This window comes from Tachysurus fulvidraco, chromosome 4 (genome assembly GCF_022655615.1).
Source record: "Tachysurus fulvidraco isolate hzauxx_2018 chromosome 4, HZAU_PFXX_2.0, whole genome shotgun sequence".
Classification (NCBI taxonomy): domain Eukaryota; kingdom Metazoa; phylum Chordata; class Actinopteri; order Siluriformes; family Bagridae; genus Tachysurus; species Tachysurus fulvidraco.
Window position 1 is genome coordinate 18,950,682 of NC_062521.1, and position 22,552 is coordinate 18,973,233.

At 37.5% G+C, this 22,552-nt stretch overlaps 1 protein-coding gene across 4 annotated transcripts; it reads left to right on the forward strand.

The window, feature by feature from the left end:
• Window positions 1-2,072: 2,072 nt before the first annotated feature.
• On the forward strand, window positions 2,073-22,502 carry trim9 (tripartite motif containing 9). 4 transcript variants are annotated; one of them, XM_027175051.2, is made up of 12 exons: window positions 2,073-3,001; window positions 12,674-12,769; window positions 12,964-13,086; window positions 14,648-14,758; window positions 15,583-15,736; window positions 15,851-15,996; window positions 16,496-16,634; window positions 18,376-18,414; window positions 18,676-18,979; window positions 20,112-20,141; window positions 20,484-20,646; window positions 20,809-22,502. In XM_027175051.2, exons 1-12 carry the CDS (start codon window positions 2,162-2,164, stop codon window positions 20,884-20,886), a joined length of 2,223 nt encoding a protein of 740 aa, XP_027030852.1. In that variant the 5' UTR covers window positions 2,073-2,161; the 3' UTR covers window positions 20,887-22,502. The 4 variants fall into 4 exon arrangements, with proteins under 4 accessions (XP_027030852.1, XP_027030853.1, XP_027030854.1 ...); XM_027175052.2 differs by lacking the exon at window positions 20,112-20,141; XM_027175053.2 differs by lacking the exon at window positions 18,376-18,414.
• The last annotated feature ends 50 nt before the right edge of the window (window positions 22,503-22,552 follow it).

Sequence of the window (22,552 nt, forward strand, 5' to 3'; positions counted from 1 at the left end):
CAGTCAGGTTTCTGTGGAAACACAGCCAAAAGCAGACACAATGGGACAATACAGAGCAGTGCCCATGAGTACAAAGCATGTAAAAACTCAGGCCTGTTGACATTTCAGCTTCAAAAATCTCACAACAATGAACATGAACATCTAAGGATCCAAATAACTGAAAACAATGCAGCTGGATGTTGTTTGATTTCATCTGAATCCATAGTTTAGCCAAAAAATATTGGGAGTTATTGTTAATTATACTAATTACTTTAGTATGGACTAAAATAATCTATGGACATGTATTATTATAAAGGCTTGTTGCGAATAATGAAATAAATGGATAAATTCATATGGCAATGTATTTATGATTAATTTTACACAATGTTATAATTATTAATGAAAAATACACCTTACGTCAGTGGTCACAATGCATTATGAATTGTTATGAATAATGTTCATAACATATTAATTTGCTAGTAATGATGAAATAGAATACATATAGACCCATTGAGACTTTTTAACAAGTAACTGAATGTTTCAGTGTTTCATATGAATGTAGATTACTATCAGTTTTATGATACAACCAAATTATAATACGATATACAGTAAGTTGCATTTGTGGAACTCTACACCAATAATTCTGAGTTTTGAGAGGTTGCAACACTGAACCTGTAATTACTTGTCTTGTGTTTGGAAAACATTTTACAATTATACAAAATGGAAAAGGTGCCACCTGTAAATTAAGATGAGATGAAGGAGAAATTATGACTCATGCAAATGTGTTGCTTCCTAATGTAGGATTTCTTTCATGGAAAAGGGTGTTGGGAGAGACTCATGTAAAATACCATGCAAAATATGGACATGGTAAGTTTGTTACTGGATGCTGTAAGTAGATTCTATTTACTAATTCAGAATAAAAGTTACTGTATGGGCATATTATTGCTCCAAGCAGCACATCAAAGATACAACAGTGTACCTTAAAATAATTCCCATGCATTATGTACAAAATGAGTGTGAGCCTTTAAGGGAATCACCCCATTTCCATTAAATCGTACCTTTAAAGGTTAATTTTCTGCACTTAATAAAATAGCTTATGCCTTATAGATAGCCTATAACAGTTACTGTATGTGATTTGAAAGTTCTGTAAGACATGTTACCATAAACTGACAAGGCCTTTGGGGAAAATGCCAGCAGCCAAGTCGCAGTAAATGCTAATACAGTTTTAATATTATAATTGAATTCATGTACCTAACCCTACCATCTGTTCATGCAAATTGTTTAATGAGAAATGTCATGAACAAACCTACAGACTGTAACTGATTAACTTGTATGCCCTTCAGAAGTGCAGGGAGTCATTAACTGTCAGCCATGCAGCGTGTCCTTAACATTATCCCACCTATTGTACTGCAAAGACTACTCCAAGCATTCAGTTATCAGATCATTTGGGAACACATACAGGTGACATAAATAAAATTGCTACTCGTACATGATGGATGCATGATATGAACAGGAATATTTGTCCCTAACTGTAGACTTTATATCTGGAGAAAAGGAGTTTCAATGTTTTTTTTTGGGGTAATTACACTTGGAGTGTTTCATCATGGATTTCATCTCTCAAATAGTATTTTATATCCAAATTTACACATTTTTAAGGCTTAACTCAATGGGAGAAAGCAAAGATTTTTTCAAGATGAAGATGGAAATAGATAGACAGCAGTTACCATAGTTACCACACACTTTTAGATAAAGGGGCTTCTCAAGGGGTTTTGAAGGATCATGATTCACATTTTCTAAAGGGATTCTAAAGTAAACTCTTCCTTACAAGGAACCCCTGCTCCATTTAGGGTTGTGTATCAAACCTGGGTTTCCACAGAATGACAAAAGTATCCTTTAATTAAATATTGTAGGGTGTAGCTTTCTTAATGATTTCAAATACAATATTTAAGAGTTGCCAAGAGATACTCCAGATTGCTAGATGTAATCTTGCCCCCCCCCCTTGAGTGGCAAGTGCATCGTCGAATGGGCTGTGGATGCTGCCGAACTCTGACTCCGCCCCCTGTATAAATTCACCTCTCCTAACTCTGCTTGTGCATTCTGAAGAGGATAACGAAGACTTTGTTGCTTGAGGGTGAACTGAGATTTATTTTTCCACTTGCTGCTAACAAAGCTAAACCTGAAGATGGATGAAATGGAAGAGGAGCTCAAGTGCCCGGTGTGTGGCTCTTTTTTCCGCGAGCCGATCATCTTGCCCTGCTCGCACAACATTTGCCTGGCCTGTGCTCGTAACATCTTGGTGCAGACGCCGGACGCTGAGTCTCCGCAGGGCGGGCGCGCCTCCGGCTCAGCGCCTTCCGATTATGACTACTTGGACCTGGACAAGATGAGCCTGTACAGTGAGTCGGACAGCGGCTACGGCTCTTACGGCGGCTTCGCGAGCGCACCCACAACCCCTTGCCAGAAGTCACCTAATGGAGTGCGTGTGTTCCCTCCTGCTGCTGTTCCCCCTCCGCAACCTCAACACCAGCTGCTCCCGCAGCCCATGGGCGCACCACCGATTCCGCGCAACGCCTGCTTGACGTGCCCGCAATGCCACCGCAGCCTGACCCTGGACGAGCGTGGATTGCGCGGCTTCCCCAAAAACCGGGTGCTCGAAGCCGTTGTGGACCGCTATCAGCAGAGCAAGGCGGCAGCTCTGCGCTGTCAGCTGTGTGAGAAAAGCCCACGGGAAGCCACAGCGATGTGTGAGCAGTGCGACGTGTTTTACTGCGACCCGTGCCGCTTGCGCTGCCACCCACCGCGAGGTCCCCTCGCCAAACACCGCCTCGTACCTCCCGCGCAGGGACGCATAAGCCGGCGCGCAAGCCCGCGCAAAACCTCCACCTGCACCGAGCATGAACTGGAGAACCTGAGTATGTACTGTGTGCAGTGCAAGACACCCGTGTGTTACCAGTGTCTCGAAGAAGGCAAGCATTCCGCTCATGAGGTCAAAGCACTAGGAGCTATGTGGAAGCTGCATAAGGTGAGGGAGAGGGACATTTACTTAAAATGACCTTTATCTACAGTGGTGAATTAACACCTACATTATTATATTAACACATGCAATGTTTAAGGCCAGTTACAGACAATTGGACCCTACTATTCTGAATTAATATTGAAACATATATCTAACACATATTTTGACCGAAATGTACTAAAATATAGTACATGAAGGTGTTAGATTTTGAAACAGGAGACCATCTCAACTGGAGCACTAGAAAAAAAAATTGTTTTAACGCCTAATGCCATCATGCCATATGATGGACTGCATAACCTGGCAACAGAACCTCCAGAGTGCTGGCTTTGTTACTAAGAAGCCGCCACAGACATATCCATCTTGTATTGGATAGAAATAAAAAAATTTGTTATCAGTGTTACATCAGCAAATGAATAGTGATAAAGGCAAGCATAACTGTAACACAGTAATAACTCATACAACTTTTTCATTATCTATCATGTGGAATTCCTCAAACACAAATCAAAATGTTTATAAAGGCTCCTATGTGTGCTTGTATGTAAGAGTGTCATCAGTGAGTAACGAGTCATGGCGTCTTCAGACCATTTAAAAAATCGTGATGGAATCATGGCAGAGAAGAACAGAAGTGGCGTCTCTGATCTGTTTAAAATTCAAAGCACAGGTAAAAACGGAGCGGGCTGTAATTCAGGCAGAACAGGACACTGTGGTGAAGGATGCATCACTTATTCTCTATAAATATCCTGTGACTGATTTAGTACACTCAAATCACAGACTAAGCTAGGTTCAGGTTGGAAGCAAAGTCTTGGCTACTCAATAGGGTCAATGTCAGAACGGTGTCCTGTTTTACCAGCAAATTGAGTCATGTAGCTTATGGGGAAGAAGCAAATCGTTATTAGGATGTTCTACCTGTTCCTTAAGGGAACTGCAAATCTCCTTGGAAATAAATGTGGATTTAGTCTCCATAGTGACGTTAAAGGCATGTGTGTTTTGGCAGGCAGCAGGAAATGAATTCTCTTTTACTGTATTGGAACAAGAGAGAGGTGAGAGGAGAGGGGAAATATGTCTTATCTCTAATTCCCACTAAATTGCATATACATGTATCTGTCTGCTAGACATGTTGATCTGAAGTGACATACGCACTTTTACCATTTCGTTTTTCAAGTTTTTGACACTGACACAAATAATGCATAAATAAATATCCACCTGCTGACATGTAACAAGATACTTCCTGAATGAAGCACTAGCAAATAGAAGGACCACAAACATTGGTCACAAAGCAATCAGCAATAGATAAGAAACTTGTTTTGAATATCACAGCACTGATCAATGCTTAAATCTTAGAACCTATACACAGACGCTCTGCATAAAAAGATCTAAAATGTGTAATTGCTCATGCAATCAATTTTTTGTAAACTGATTTTTATTTAGTCATTTTTGTAAGGACTTTGCAGTGTCCTTATGCTTTAATGCTTTAATAGTGAGAGGTTAAACTGTAAGCTCCATCATAGAAGTTCAATCAAAGTTTCCAGGATGGAGAGCTTTGTGATTTCTTATAACATGACCAGTTGCATTTTTTTGACCTATTAATTAAAAAAGGCAACGAGTGATCAACTGTTTGAGAATCAGTGAACTAAGAATGATAATAGGAACTATTAGTGGAAAAAATCATGTGTTCAGTAATTACTAAAAAAGTTAGTCTTGTAAATTATTATTGAGTAAGAAAAATAAAACACTGTGGGAAATGCTACTATTTTGAAGACAATCAACTCTCTACTTCACATTGGAGCACATCGACTGTTTACTTGGGTTGATCTTGAAATAAAAGATTTTTTAATCTAATCAGCAGTACAAAAGTTGGGCTGTAGATTCTACCATAAAAAACAACATAATTTGGCTTTAAACTGTTTCCTTTAGTACTTCACAAATGTCTCTTCACACACAAACATTGGAGACTTAAATGAAAGCACTAATGAATGCCTCCATACAGGTGGATGAAGTTCCCATGGTTACTTTATAGTCAAGCATGTGTTGAATATAATGTATGCAGCTATAGGGAGCCAGTGGAGTGAAGGCTCTTGTGCTCATTTTGGTTTCTGAAGACCAGACACAGACATTTTGGATCATCTGCAGGCTTTTAGTTTTTAATCTCCAAGGATCTTCTGTCCAGACTTCAGATCTTCACTTTTATCTAAACATCTTTCCTAGATTTAGACGTTACAAAATAATACATAGTTGTTTGTATATACATAGGAATATTGAGAGCAGAATTATCTGTAAAGGCATGTTTGGTGTTTACTATAAGCCCAATACTTCAGATGAGCCTAAAGTTATAGTAGCAATGAGAAACAAGATTGGCAGTGAGTTATTGAATTGAAGGGACTGACAAGAATGATCACAATTACATGGACAAAAATCGTTCTGTTCCTGTTACTCTTTTCTCACTTTTTAAGCAGTCTCTTGAAGAAACATAATCTAAATCTTTTAACAGAGACTCTATGTCTGAAAGCAATTTTATTGTACGGCTCATTTGAAAGAGAAGGAGCATCAGACAAAAAAGTTTCATTCAAAAGACAGAATGTGCGTGGGATAAGTGTGTACATGGTGTGTGTGTGTGTATGTGGAGGGGGAATATTCTCTGCCTCTAGCCAAAAATATGAAAATGTGTAGGAGGTAAAATGAACAGATATAGAAGCATTGCAAGGTTTCCAACCAGGCATGTGTGCACCACAACTGTGTGTATTTGGCTGTAACTTATAGGTTAGGAGGCAATACAAGATTTGGTGTGCATATGTGTGTGTGTGTGTGTGTGTGTGTCTGTGTCTGTGTCTGTGTGTGTGTGTGTGTGTGTGTGTGTGTGTGTGTGTGTGTTGTCCATTGTGGTGTACATATATGGGGTGTGGGATCCATATAACCTGGGAAAACTAAGCCTTCAAAGTGAGATGAAAACACAGGGTTACACAGCTGTTACTCAGTATCTATGGTGTGCATTTCTGAGTGTGTGTCTCTGTGTGTGTATGCTTGTACCTACAATGGGATCCTTTGTGTGGGGGTCCTGTTGTCATGGTGATGTATCAGATTCCCATCGGAAAAAGTAAGCAGGAGCTAATGTGTAGACTTTGCATTGGATTGACTGTAGAGATCCATGACATGGTTTGATTTTGTGAATGACCTGAAAAGATTGGGCTAATGTGGATTAAAGCTATTGTAGTTATTGTATGATGAGAAGCATTATCTTTATACTTTATAAAAGTCATCCAAAGTCATCATAAGAAGTGTGTATATGGCAGTAACTCAGTAATGGCTCCGTTTTGAAAAAAAACACAGATTAAACCTTAAAAATGGCGGCAGGGAGCAGTGAAACTAAACAACAGGGCATTTTTGACCAAAGTGTAATTTATTCTAATAGGTGCTAATACCAGGAAGTGATAGCCACAGAGTGGAAGCCTGTAGCACTTTCACTATCAGCAAAAATATACATTGTGTAGGCTGTAGTCAAGTGTTATAATGTAGCACTAACAAGTTCTGTACTGTAGTAGAGATCATGATCGACTTTGCTGGTTTTATTTCAGCATAGCTGTATGTATGTGTGTGTATGTAGTTTTTTCTCCAAGCGAATTTTAACTGAGTCATCCAGTTCATGATGGACATCTTTTATCTGTTTCATATACTGTACCTACAGTAATGCAGACAAATAAATTTAAGAATTAAACTATACTACAACCCTAATTTATTTTCTATGGTACCACTTTTATTAAAATTAATTTGGTTTGGCTAATTACTTTAGTAATTAAAACCTTTTCATTAATCTTTTTGATTTTAAATTCATCTGTTCTTGTGACACTGCAAAGCTCTGGGCAGTGCTTGAATTTTACACTGAATGAAAAGAACCAGCTTTTCTGCAAAGCTCCCTGCTTGTCTTCTATTGTTATAAACTTTACCTTCAGTTTAAATTAGCGACTATTCAGAGAAATATTAAAAGGCATTGATTATGTCTAACAAGTTCAGTGATTGTCAGTCACACTGTTTGATGTATGAATGCACAATTTTTTTTTTAGATATGACTGTGTGTTTAGTTCATGAAGGCAAATGTAAATAAGACCTGTAAACAGTTTTTTTAATGCTTTTGGCATTAGATGTCTGATTATGTCATATATCTAATGCAAGACCAACTTCCATATTACTGGTAATATTAAGTAATACATTTTATAAAATAATGCCTTTGCTTTATCTTCAACTGGCAGATATAGGCTTGTGCAAATTTAATACCTGCATGCTCAGTCTTCACTCCTAAAGTGACTACCACTGCTAAATTAATATGTTTGTGTTAACATAACCCTGTACTGTATATTTTTGGTCATTGCGGTATTACACAAAACACTGTTTCTCAAATAAAAGATACCTAGGGTATGGGTTAGAACCTGTTAGAACAATCATTCATGTTTTTTTAAGTGCTATAGCATTTGGGTTTTTGGTGCTTGTATATACTTATTTAGCAAATCATTTGATAAATCAGGTCTTATAATGCAATACACTGCCATGACATCTTTTGCATATTTGCTTAATTTAAAATATCTTAAATGATGGTGTACAAAAATTTGAGCAATGTCATACTTAAAATTTTTTCTTTTATTTTTGCATTCTTTTCATTCCAGTATATAGTTTATAGCAAAATCTCCCATGCATACTACATGCACACTAACACACACAGGAATATACACACCACATCCTCGTTATTCTTAAGAGACATGAAGGAGACTGTGTGCAAAAACACAGAGACCAACATAGCATACTCTGTATCTCTACCTCATGGTTCTTTTTTTCTCTAGCCTTTGCATCACCCTTCCCATTGTATTCTGCATTTCAGAGAGCATGTTCAATGTTATTTGAGGACTGATTTGGAATATTTAGGTCAGATGGAAGCAGCCCCAGGTTCTGGACAGAGCAACATAAAAAAAGAGATGGGGAAAATGAAGGGAAGAAGATAGCATGCTCAACACCTAGAGGGAATGGCTAGGGGGCTGTTCCATCTCTTTCAGTTATTTTGCTGTTTTAACTCCATCTTATAAAATTTACTGTTCTGCTGGGACATCTGCAGAATGACTGCAGAGCCAGGAACAACCTTCTCAGTGCAGAACGCAGGACACACACACATAAAACACATACTGAGCTTTATGAGTGTCATTATCTTCTGCTTCACAGCCATTTTGAGAGGAAGTAAATTGCCTTTAGAATAGTAACCTCCCACACAGTTGCACAGCTCCTGCTCCTGTTCCAGCTTCTGAGTGGAAAAAGATTCCATCATTGCACAGTATTACTGATACCGGTTATATGATGCAGTAGTAGGGTATAGTGTATCTGGGTGTTCATGAGCTCATTATTTGTCTTCAAACTGAGAAAGTGCATGAGTGACACTTCAATTTCATCTTTCTCCTTTCTTGGTATTCTCTTGGTGTTACAGTAAAAACCTTGCATTAGAAAAGCTCAAAAGTTTAGGTACTACGATGTGATGTCAAAGCACTATGGAAGAAGATATTCACGATAATGGATACTACTAATAATAATAATAACAAGAAATATGATCATTATTATATAAAGTTACCTCTATATAATCATAAAGTTGATTAGGACTCATCCAACAATCGGGGGTTGTTACATGAGTCCTATTCAACTTTATGATTAAATGGTAGCATCCAGAACTGTAAAACGTCACTCAGGACATTTTTCGTGCCACACACACTTTAAAACATGGACATTTGGTTCACTTGGCGCTCTCTACTAAACAGATTGAATCTTTGCTAAGGCCTCAGGCCTGCAATATGCCATATTGGTACTGCCAGACCAGCAAAGTTTCTACAGGAAAGTGAGAAGTCTGATTTGGGTTTTAGATTAGAAACATAAAAACAGTTTCTGGCACTGACACATTGATTGACATTGATTGATTGACTGACTGATTTTTTCTCTCTAGGTTTCCATTCGCTAAAGTCGTCAGTAGGTGTTTTTACTACTGGTTGCTATATTAATAACATTTATCAGTAGGTGAAACAACTAGCATTCAAAATATATTTTCTTGTGCTAAAATTAAATATTGTGGATGGAGAGCACTTGTACAGTATATAAAATTCACCAGTATTTTATGCATCATATCTTCCATGATGAAGGAGAAGCAGTGTTTGCTTTTTGACATGGAGAATGTGTGATATACTGTCTTCACTGTGTGTGATCTACTGTCAATCGCTACACCAAGTCAGTCCATATTTGCATAAACTTTTCTCAGCTCTTTCACTTAACTGGACACACCTACATCTATTCGCTAGCAGCCATTGGTGTTCATGTTGGCAGAAGTCGCCAACTCTCATTGAAAATAAATGGCCTCCAGTTTGACACTGTGTGTGGCTGTATTTGTGAAAGTAGTCTTAGTATTGTTTCACTGACATTGGATTCATAAACCTTTTTAGTTGATTTAGCTACAGTCTGTTACTAGCAATGAAACAGAATGAGCTACAAAATGTATAACTACAGTACATGGACTTTGTGTCTAGCGGTTGGTTCTTCAATAATGACTATTATGTATAATCTTTTAACATTTGAAATGAGCTGTTGTGTGATAAAGGAAAGCTAGCTAGTAGGTAGGAATTTATCAAATTATCCACATTTCTAAAACAAATTACATTGCCGTGGAATTGTTCATTATATTATTAGAAGAAGCGACTGCAGGAAGGAGGTGCTGTATGATTGGCTGAGTATTTAGAGGCTGAAGCGACATGCACAGATTTATCAGCTCTGACAGTTTCTGTCATCTTCCCACTCGCTACGTTACACTCGGTAGCAAAATAAAAGGAGCAGGATTAAATGAGCCTAATTGCCCTGCAGGGAGGTATTTATGCACAGCAGGTTAACCCCTTCACTCTCTTTCACAAATTGCACACCCTCTGTCACCCACATAATGAAACAATGAGAGATGTTGCCAGAATGAGTTCTACATTAATGACAGTTTTATTGCCATCAGCAACAGCTAACAGTACCTGAGGGATACAATCTTATCTTATTGCACACACAGTGCTACACAGTGCTGATGCAGCAACACCCCCACCCCACACACACATGCACAGTCTCATCTCTTTTCTATGAGCCTATAAGGTAAGAGATCATGGTGGCAAGCATGTAATTTTATATTAACTTTATTTAATGACACGGACATAAAATATTTCAGTACCTAAAGGAAGCAAAGGTTTATTTATCCACTTCACAAAAAAGTAAAGTGAGTAGGTCATAAAACTGCATTGTTGGCAGTACTCAATGTGAACATTTTCAGAGTTTGACCTGGCTCTCTGAAAAAGAAAACAGCCATGTGGTGAAGAGATTTTAGTTTAAATTGCTCAAATAGCTTTTTAGCTCTGTTTTGGTAAGAAACCTAGTGGTTAGCTATAAAAGAACTCCAAATTAAGATCATGGACTATGTTGTGTTGTTGTGCTGGGGTTTTTTTTTTTATAGTTGCCTCTTATTTTTTCTTTTCTCTCAGAAAACCAACTCAGTTTGCACTGTTTTACATAATTATGTATGAGTTTCCTTGTCAAGCACTGATCCGCTGTTTTTTTTTGCCTCATATCTTCGTTATATTTATGTATTTTCACATTTTAATGCAAATCTATTTCTTTTAGTTCATCAATGTGACATTAAGTGCTGTTGTTAACGTAGTGCACACCAAAGTTTAGAAGACATAAAATTAGTATTGTATTAGTATAGTATTATATGCTATTGTATAGTATTATATGCTATAATGTGCAGAGCTTCAGAAATAGAAATAGAAATAGTAGTGTTTTAGGGAATAGGGAAGTGGGAATGGACATACAGAGAGCCAAGGGATTTGTGTGGAATAAGGTTTGACCATATGGGAAAAATCTCATGATACATAAAGAGATTTCTATTTCTATTGCAATGCATAATACGCGTCAAAATATATGTCTCTTAAAACTGTCAGCAAAAACTGTAGTTTAAGTTTAAAATGTCTGGAAACAGCTGATACATGTCTTAATGTTTACAGAAACATTTTATAGTTATAAACATTTTAATAAAGTGTCCTCAATCACAGATTGCAACTGATATATATATATAAAGAAACATCAGAAACATTTACATTTATTTATAACATGATATTTAGATTATATTGTCATATTGTGCAGCCCTGTTTTTAGGCAGTGTGTTGGACTGTGTATGGCAGACATACAGAGTCTCATTGTGTAATGTTCTGCTCCACTGATCAGAAGGTTATGAGTTTAAATCTAAGCATCACCAAACTGCCACCGTTGGCCCTGGAGCATGGTTCTTAGCACTCTCATTTTCTGACCCTGAAGGGAATAGGCCAGTGTGCAAGAAAAAAGGCTTTAAGAGCATGTAATCATACAAATCCATATTTACTTTAGGATACTTTAAAGTTATTTATTTGTTTGTTTGTTTGTTTACTAGCCAAAAATTAGCACTTATTTAAAAATATCCATTTGGAATTGTATTTTAGTTTATAGACTGTTCTGTATATACACTCGTTATTGGAAATAAAGTTTTTTTTATTGTGTGTTTTCCAGCCATGCTTACTGTGCCCTACTTTTCTGGTAACAGTCATAATTGATATCTTAAAGTTGATTTCTGTTTGTCAATTTAATAAAAAAAATCTATCGAAATGTTCAAATAACTGACTAATTACATTGGGGGATGTAGTAGGAATTTTATTCCAAGGCTTCTACTGTCTGGAGCATGTGGTCACTGAACATGTGTGGATTTTATGTGTGCAGAAGTGTGTGTGTGTGTGTGTGTGTGTGTGTGTGTGTGAGAGAGAGAGAGAGAGAGAGAGAGAGAGAGAGAGAGAGAGAGAGAGAGAGAGAGAGAGAGAGAGAGAGAGAGAGAGAGAGAGAGAAAGAAAGAGAGATAAAGAGAGAGATCAAATAGGAAATCCCTCTCTTTTGGTACCATAGCACTGAAGGGATGTTTGTGTTTCACATCACTCCTAGAGCTTCCCACAGTCAGGAATTCCAGGGTCACTTAAGTCTCATATGCTCTGTTTCCTGTTCACTTAGCCATGAGCTGCTCTCATGCAAAAACACAAACACACACACACACACACACACACACACACACACACACACACACACACACACACACACACACACACACACACACACACACATGCTAAATCGTTTCCTTCATATTTGTACTTCATTTGCTCTCACTATGTCTGTTACAGTAGCTGTGTTGCAGGTCACACAACAGATGCCAAACAGTGTTGTGTTTAATATTGAAATTATGATTATTATTACAATTATTCATCCAGAACCAAAATAGTTATAACATATTATATTTATAAAATCAACAGAAAGTATGTTTTATTAGATTCTACATAATTATTTTGTATTCGCTATCACATGTGAATGAATTGAATTGTAATTAGCACTGTGTGCATCCAGGGAGTTGAAAGATATGAAATTAAACACTTGTATAAGATTATAATATAAAACGAATTTAGCTAAACTCAGCAGTATTTTAGATTATGTTTAACAAACTATGTTTAAGTCACTTATTAAAGCCTGAATAAATTGGCAGCTGTAGAGTCTACCTTTTGAGACTGTACACTTGAACTGATTTATCTTATGCCTCTATTATTACTATTTATCTGTTTCTCTTTTTAGGGGCAGCTCTCCCAGGCACTGAATATCCTGTCTGATCGTGCCACTGAGGCCAAAGAGTTTCTTGTTCAGCTCAGAAACATGGTGCAGCACATACAGGTAATCAGCACAAACATCTTGATGTGAGAGAGGAAAAGAGGGTCCAGGGAAATGAAGCATGTAGTTAGGGAGGTACTACATTGACTGCCATTGACATGTATTCCTGTCTCTAGACTGCAGTTCTAGAGTCACAGTGTATGTGTGTGTGTGTGTGTGTGTGTGTGTGTGTGTGTGTGTGTGTGTATGCATTACAGGAGAATGGAGTTGAATTTGAAGCATGCTTGGTGGCTCAGTGTGACGCACTGATTGATGCTCTGAACCGCCGGAAAGCCCAGTTACTGTCCAGAGTGACTAAAGAGCATGAACACAAATTATTGGTAAACACAATAACACACATACACAAACTTTATAGCTACAATTATTATCTTATCAATAATTCAGCAGCAGTATTTTATATTTTGGTGATAACATGTATTAAAGTGAGATGCTGTTACAGTGTGCTGAGATTATTGTGCTACAATCATCATTATTCCTAAGAAATGTTTCCTTTTGTATTGTGCTGTGTGTGATGTATTGAATTGAATTTTGCTTTGCCTTCTGTTCGGGGGTGTGGAACACGATGGACCAGATGTACATGACTGCAGCTGCAAAATGTTCACCGATGTGTCTGACAGTAATTTTCAGTTTGCTAAGATTAACTGCAAATAAACATTAATGTAGCTGATATGCCAGGTCTGTCATTAAACTTTTAAACATTTAACTCTCTTAACCCTAAGGAAAACTGAGGAAAGCTGTGTTAATCTATCATACCTGCATGAAACCATTTTTAGAAAAAGGTGAAGTGCTTTGAATGGGGTTGCCAGATATGTGTGACAAAACCAGCCCAAATGACAATAGGGAATTTGCTGAGATCCTAAAGTGGTCGTGAATTATTTTTTAGTAATTAGAAAAAAAATCTTTCCCAGCTATTTAACAGGGTCTGAGTTTTGCTGTAAAACGGAGCACATGGCAACACTGCCCACACAGCTCTGTGCAATACGCATCCCAAATTAAATCTGCTTAAGCACAAACTTGGCTGGTAATTTTTTGGCTGGCACTAAATCTAGTACAACAATCAGAATACCAGCCTCACTCTTTATGCCTCCCTTTTTTGTAGTGATATCCCAGTTTTTGTGTGACCCCCCCCCAGTTGCAAATCTCTGGAAGAAAAGAGTGCACCTTTATATTTCTATGCTAGTTTCATACACATGTTGTTTTTAAGCAGGTGACCAAATTAAACCTGAAACCAGGCACAGACAGGCATTAGTATACCTGACCTTGTGATTTGTCAGTAAAGTGCCTGAGGTTTTATTCTGTGTGGAGACCAGAGGCATTAGACTGAGATGTTTCAAACTATGAAGCAGCAGGCCTTCTATTGCCTCGGGTTTCCATGGAGCTGTGGCTCTGTTGCTATGGTTACCAAAATGTTGGGTTTCTACGATTGTTGTGGTTGAAGTGAGAGGAAATAGCTACAAACATACACATACACACAAACACACACACACACACACACACACACACACACACACACACACACACACAGTCACAATTTCTATCAAGATGCATGCTATCAATTATTTTCTTTTGGGTATCCTCATGTTTATTTCAAACTGAAGGGTTTTCACACACACATACAAAAGGAAAACATGCATGTTGCTTGCTCAAAGAAGATGCAAATAGCCTTTCCTGCTGTTGCTTAGCAACTCAGCCTCAGCAGCACTGACAGCAGGGGAAAGAAACAGACTTATCAGAGTGATTTAGATAAATCTAGTGGCTAAAGATTTAGTGTGAGGAGAGAGAGAGAATAATTACCCAAGTTTGTGCAATAACCCTTGAGTGTTAATCATCTTTTCTTTGTATCTGTCTGTCTGTCTCTCTATCTGTCTGCCTGTCTGTCAGGTGGTACGTGATCAGATCTCTCACTGCACTGTAAAGTTGCGGCAGACGACAGGTTTGATGGAATATTGCCTTGAGGTCATCAAAGAAAACGACCCCAGCGGCTTCCTGCAGGTCACCTAGCCTTCTCCTGCATCTTTACAGACAACACATTATTATAAAAAATATGAAAATTTACACACATTGTATTGCATTCAGGAGCCGAAGTTCTCAAGATACCTCACTAGATACACAGGAATCTTTCCATGTATTCAGACTGTGTGGAGTTTAATTTTCTGGGTGATCCGGTCATGTTATTATCCACACATTCTTCATACCTCTAAGGTGGCTCTTTTTTGTTGTTGTTATTTCTTGAACGTAATCTTAGAGGAATCAGTGGATAAGATGTTATCTAAACTAGCCAATTGCAGGCACCTTTTAGCTCATGCATACAAAAGAGGGTTGTTAGTGCTTCTTTTTATACATATTTAGATGCTCTGTGATGTTGAATGAGCAGTAGATCAAAAATGCTCTGCCCTCACATATCTTGAAAGAATACTTGTAAATTTATCTAGAATTTTCTTTTTCTAAACACCCATGGTCACTGTTTCATTTTGAAGATGCATACAAAAACTGAAACTCGCCTTAAAATGCTACATTTCTTGGGAACATTAACACTGAAAAAAATGAATAACTGGCCTTATGAAATTGATCATTAAAACATCATTATAGAACAGTGTTAATCAGCAACACACAGTGGTTTTATAGCCATCTAACCATGCACATGATTAATTGATTAGCTAAAGAATTTCGCCTGACAGAGCATGTGCACTTAATGGTATTTGTGTCTTGTGTGTGTGTGTGTGTGTGTGTGTGTGTGTGTGTGTGTGTGTGTGTGTGTGTGTGTGTGTGTGTGTGTGTGTGTGTGTGTGTGTGTGTGTGTGTGTGTGTGTGTATAGATCTCTGATGCACTGATTCGTAGGGTGCATATGACTGAGAGTCAGTGGGGTAAGGGCACACTCACGCCACGTATGACCAGTGATTTTGACCTGACACTGGACAGCAGCCCATTACTACAAACTATCCACCAGCTTGACTTCGTACAAATGAAGGGTATCAATTATCATGAAATATAGTTGTCTGTGTGTATGTATATCTTATTAATCATATATTTAATCACCAGAGATGTATGTGTTTACTGACAGGACTGTGTTTGTGCATGTACAGTACCTGCAGCTCCAATCCTGCAGCTGGAAGAGTGTTGTAGCCAGACCAACAGTGCCACTTTGTCATGGAAACAGCCTCCTCTCTCCACCATTGCTGTAGATGGATACATACTGGAGCTGGATGATGGCAGCGGAGGGCAGTTCAGAGTGAGTGTTATACACCCACACACATACATATATGGCCCAAATGTGCAGAAAAACACACATACACCTGAACATCCACATATACAAATAATTAGAAAGAATTATTATTGTCTCAGGCCTTTTTTGTGATATACTGTACATGTTGCCTTACTGCAGTATTCTATTAATACGCTTTTAGTAGGCTACCCCCCACACACATACACACACACATACAGTACACACACACACACACACACACACACACACACACACACATGCTCCCTTTATCCCTTTCTAAACAGGCCAAGCTCTTTTTTAGGCAGCCAGGTCCTTGTGTTCTGATTTCTGCTCTATTTTTACAAAGGATGACTGAGGAACTATAAGTGCTGTTCTTTCCTCCATTACACATGATCTTTATGACTTCACAAGAGTCTTAATTATACCCCTAATGTGAGCCCCACAGGAAGTATTATGCCTATAGATGAGCATATCCTGCAGTACATAATGCAGTCTCACTCCTCAGGAAGTGTACGTTGGCCCAGAGTCGATCTGCACAGTGGACGGACTTCACTTCAACAGTACATATAAATCTCGTGTTAAAGCCTTTAACTCCAGCGGAGTGGGGCAGTACAGCAAAACACTCATCATGCAGACTTCTGAGAGTAAGTGACCTAAGTCATTTGTGCTTGTGCATACACAAACACCCTCTTTTCCATTAAATATGCTTGGCTTTTGATAAGTATGGGAGCCGGATGGTGTTCAGTAAGTAGAAGCTAAAGGATTGTAAAAGGTTAAAGCATGTTTTTTCTTATCACTAGTACTTCTGTTAAGCTACATTACATATACATACATACAGTTTTTTTGAGAAACGCTGTAATGAAGCCTTTATTTATGGAAGATTTATTTTTCCAAACACAAAAATAAGGATTTAGAATAATGCAGTCTTTTGGGGTCATTTAGAAAGATGCAGATGAGCTTGTGGCCCCTAATAGCTAATGTTCATGTTTATTCAAGTGAGCCTTTCTGGGAAATGTAATCCTTTAAAGTCTGGATTACGCCTCATCAGAAGAGCTTCAGAGAGCCGCCCAAAATGAATATTTATTATACATTTTGTAGCCTGTCCATCAAATTATCGAGTCAGTGTAAAAAACTGAAAGCATTCGTTGTTATCTGTTTAACAAATGACATATTTTACTAATTACAATAAGAAATGAAGCTACCAAACAAACAATTTATAACCTCTTTCTCCTTTAAAATCTGAAACATCAGAATGCATTCACAGTTAAAGTTCAGGTTTGTGAAGTTCAAACCTGCAGCTTTCAAGCAGTTCTTGCATAGATCTGCCTGCATGTAGCTTTTAATTAATGAAAGAATTTGCTGGAATACACTTTTCAACCATGAGTATTTATTACATGCATCCCTAATTATACTGAGTTCTCTGTGCCCACTGGGCGATTTACAATTTCCCAGGAAATCCACTGTTTCATTCTGGTCCACACAGTATCTAATTGTTATCTTCTTTACACTTAATTGTTTCCTGCTTTGTTGCAGGTAAATTTTAAAATTTTTAATTTGCCCACACAAAGAAAAATGTCCTGTTGTTCCTAAACACTGATCAGGAATCAGACTCCATAAGACACATTTTAGCCTCAGTTTGTTTGAATTTAAAGGACGTAAGGACTAGAAAATATAGTGATGGCTTCAGTGCTTGAGTCTGTATGTTAGACACTCTGTTTTCGAATGTGATTATCTGTGAGAAATCTAGGATTACAGCTCATGCCAGTTTTTGTCCACTTACATTAATGACCCCAGTACACAGTGTAATCAGTATACTGCGTTCCAGTCTGTGTTTGTTCTGACATCTGTGGTGGAAAGTGACTTCTCCAAATTTCCCGTCTGACCAAGCATAAATCATGCATAAGTACATGCATAGAATATTCAGTTCTGCAACAAACACCGTATATAATAAAAAAACAAACAAACAAATTAATAAATTAAAGTTAAACAATTATTTTAAAGGCTTTATGACAGCTTCATGCATGAGGTGATATGTCACTGAGCAGATCCAGCTTCCCTGATCAGCTGCTTTACCTCCCTCTCTTTCTTCAACTTTCCTTTCTATCACTCTACTTTTTCCTTTCTTTCTTTCTTTCTTTCTTTCTTTCTTTCTTTCTTTCTTTCTTTCTTTCTTTCTTTCTTTCTTTTTCTTTCTTTCATTCTTTCTTTTTTCTTTCTTTCTTTCTTTCTTTCTTTTTTTCTTTCTTTCTTTCTTTCTTTCTTTCTTTCTTTCTTTCTTTCTTTCTTTCTTTCTTTCTTTCTTTCTTTCTTTCACACTCCCACCCCCTCCCTTCCGCTCACCTTCTCCCCTTCCCTTCTTCTGTCTCTTTCTATCTCTCATCTCAGCTGGACTTGCCTCATGTGATATTAACACTCTAGCTACAGGTATGGACGGCTCTCTTAACACCAATCTGCCTCCTCCTTTTCTTCATCGCTACATTCACACCTGTACATTTCTGCTCCTTTGTTGTAGAGTTTGTGTATGTGCCTTCTGTTTGTGTGTAAGTGAGGTCACACTGGACTGTCCTGATCATTATCAGTGGCATTCAAATCCATAATTAATCATCTAGTGTAATTACGTGTTAAAACTAAGCCCTCGAAAACACGTAACTTGTGTATGGGTGTCTGTTTGACTCCTTTTTGCAGTTGCTTGGTTCACCTTTGACCCTACATCAGCCCATCCAGACATCATACTGTCTAATGACAACCTCACGGTCACATGTAACAGTTATGACGATCGTGTTGTCATGGGCAACACACCCTTCTCCCGTGGTGTACATTTCTGGGAAATGACCATAGATCGTTATGACAATCACCCGGACCCTGCATTTGGGATCGCCCGTGTTGATGTGCTGAAAGACGTGATGTTGGGAAAGGATGATAAAGCTTGGGCAATGTATGTGGACAACAACCGCTCCTGGTTTATGCACAACAACTCCCACACCAACAGGTATGCTAAGAGGTTGTGTATGTTTCGGGTACATTAGCTATGAACTTCCTTCCTTTTAACATCAGCATGCATTTAATTATAAATTAGCCCTTTAGGTAATCCTTTTCATGAATCATGTCAACCCTCATGCATAAATTACAAATCACTTAGTCTAATACTGTAGAATTACTGTAGTTTATAAATCATTAATCATTGATTGCGATTCTCAAAGCAGCATATTCTGGTCATTTTTAGAAACATTCTACACAAAATACATGTCAAGAACATCTGACATGCTCTTTGCTATTGATTTTATTACAATAAAAAAAATTACAACTTGTACACATTTGGTTCATCCACAGTAAATATTTAAAATTTGAATTGGATGTCAGATCATTTAACCTTTAGAATTTCATATTCTAGCATTTGAAAAAAGAATTCAAATTATCTTAACCTTTTAGTTATGGTATTCCTCACGTGATATTTAGAAAAAGTAAAAATTCTTATGGCATGCAATAACAACGTGTAAAGAAGCTGGATATGGTTTAAAAATAAGTTGTGCATGAAAGGGATAAGAGAAAGCCACACTTTTATGCTTGAAGCACATGTTCTGTACTTAGTAGTGCACTACATAGTGATATGTCACATGTTTTCCGGGATCCTCAATGAATCTCGTCATGACCTGCATCACTCAATAACAATGAAAAACATTTCTCAATTGTCTCAGCTAATGAACTACAGACCATGGCACCCAATTCGTTACATGACCCATTTCCTCGTTCACAGTTCCCTGATTACAAATCAGCTACACCAGTTCCACATGGCATTAAGAGCTTTAAATAACCCAGACATTCACTTTATTAGTGCAGAGTCAATTCTGCTTTCTGCCAGTGAGGATTACAAACCTTTGGTGTGGTTGACATTCTCTTTTTGGCATGTTTCTGCTTGTTTGATCAATTAATAATTTAATAATTGCATTTGTATCAAAACCTTTGTACAACCTTTGACACTATGTAATGCACTATGATATACTGATAATATATTGAGCTTGTATAGTAATATATGGAGGAATATACAGTACATGTTTAGCAGTACCTAAAATATGTAGATTATATATTGTAATAGCTAATGTACTGCACTGTATGCTCCATAGATTTCCATTTGAGATCCAATCACAGAAAAGGTGACTTTAATAAGCGCATTTTTATGAGTTATATAAGTTTCATGTTTTAATTAGTTAATATAGATTTGTATTTAATTAGAAATGTTATACATAATTGTCAATGAAGTATGCCTTAAATACCTTGTCTTTTGTACATTAAGTGATTTTTTAAAAAAGAAGTAAAAGATCACGAGGTCTTAAACATTCAGTTACCTCTGAATATTTAATAGTGATTGTGAAACCTATTCTGATCAGCACTATTGCATACATTATATTCTCAGGAGTGTTGTAGTGCATGTGAATTTATTTATTTGTGCATGTGGCCAGGCTTTGAGTTCAGAATCTCTCTTTTTTTTTTTTTAGAACGGATGGAGGGATTGGTAAGGGAGCGACAGTGGGAGTTCTGCTGGATTTCACCCGGGGAATTCTGTTATTTCTTATCAATGATGAGCAACAAGGTCCGGTGGCTTTCGACTCACTCGAAGGTCTCTACTACCCTGCCATTAGTCTCAACCGCAATGTTCAGGTAACACAGTACAGCCACAAAGTCAAACCAACTGACACATAGCAGCCAGAAACACATTGTAATCACTAATGATTAAGCTGATGAAAATTATTAATCCTAGATATAAAGAGCATTTATTATTTCACCTCTCCTACAGTAAGTAGTGTGTGTTTGTTTGTATAGGTTACTCTTCATACTGGACTGCCCATTCCAGATTTCTACACACTAGGAGAGTCAGACCCTTCAGGCTCCGTCTGCTGAAGTCCAACATAACAACTCTCTCACTCTCTCTCTCTCTCTCTCTCTCTCTCTCTCTCTCTCTCTCTCTCTCTCTCTCTCTCTCTCTCTCCCTCTCTCTCTCCCTCTCTCTCTCTCTCTCTCTCTCTCTCTCTATCTATCTATCTATCTATCTATGTCTCACACACACATACAATGATGGATAAGATTTACACTGATATTCAGTTTTCAGCCGTTTATGTGAAATTCTGGGTTGGTTTAGAAGTTGCTTTTTAATAAGCTTAGCTGCTAGTTACAGCTGTTCAACTGAAATGAATTTACTTTATGACAAGCAGAGGCAGCAAGAGAGCCGAAAACTGCTGTTCACTTCTATTTGTCATCTCCAAAAGCCAGAGACTACATGTTAAAAAATATTAGACTACATGTTGAAAACATGATTTAAAAAAATGTTGAATTTATCCCTTCCACAAAATACTGATGTTATGCTACAAATGTAAGGCTTGCCGCTCATTCCTTCTCCTCCAGTCTACTCCATTTAGTCATTTGGTCATTTCATCAGATAGAGGAGCAAGATCAGCATGCTTGCAAATTCATAACAATATGCAAAGCTCAACTGATTTAAAAAGGGCACAATGAGTAGCATTGCCACCTTGTAGCCCAGTGTGCTTGGTTCAAACCTGAGCTTTGGGTTACTGTCAGTGTGAGGGTTTGCATATTCCAAGGTTTCCTGAACCTCCCTAGAGCATGCCAGAAGGTAAATTGTCCCAAAGTTACTCAAGGTATGTGTACATTGTGTCTAGGCATCACATCAAGGGAGTATTTTTGGTTATACACTGGTCATAAACCGTGGCCGTGGGTGAGTGAATGCATGGATGGATGAACAAATGAATTTATATGAAAAGTTGCCACTGCCCCCTGCTGGTCAAGGTTAAAGTTAGTAGCATTTCTACCTTTTCTTATAATTTCATTAATATGATCAACTACATCATCCTCACCAAAAAAAATTCACAGGTTTAGAAATTTGTATTATTATTATTATTATTATTATTATTATTATTATTATTATTATTATTATTATTATTATTATAGTTGGTGCTAAAGCATAAAAACATATGGCTCTGGTCATACAAGCCTATAAACTAGAGTGAGATTTTATACTTATTATTATCACTGATCATATACTGTATTATGGATCTGTGCAAAAGTGAATATGTGCAGATATAAATTATGAATCTGTAGAGGTTATACAATGCAGTTTACCATTATAATTGGACTATGTGCAGTCAGTTCAGTATAATGTGTTAAATAAGAAATTCACACCCTGACTGAAATGTCAGCGTGGCCTTTAATGTGCTTTCTTTTTTGTAGAAAGCTAAGAAATTTTTAGGACATTTTGTCCTCACACATTATAAATTCATACAACGCATACTGCACCCTATTTGCCAATAACTGCCAATGCCAATTTGTAAGGGATTAGAAAATAAAAATTGTAACTTTATGATAAAACTTTAATCTTATATTATGACTTGATGCTATACTTACAGGCTTCAATGATGAGTGTGTCAGTATAGTCATACAGTCATTTAACAGGAATGAAGAGACACTAGCCTGACTCTCATTCATATACACACACAAATGGAGGCACACACACACACACACACACAGCATGAACACTCTCTCCACCACAATC

Excerpts from the sequence above, each read along its gene's own strand:
- trim9 (XM_027175051.2), top strand. The coding sequence starts at position 2,162 with ATGGATGAAATGGAAGAGGAGCTCAAGTGCCCGGTGTGTGGCTCTTTT. Across the intron at positions 14,759-15,582 it reads ACCCCAGCGGCTTCCTGCAG|ATCTCTGATGCACTGATTCG; the intron begins GTCACCTAGCCT and ends GTGTGTGTATAG. Across the intron at positions 15,997-16,495 it reads GCAGCGGAGGGCAGTTCAGA|GAAGTGTACGTTGGCCCAGA; the intron begins GTGAGTGTTATA and ends CTCACTCCTCAG.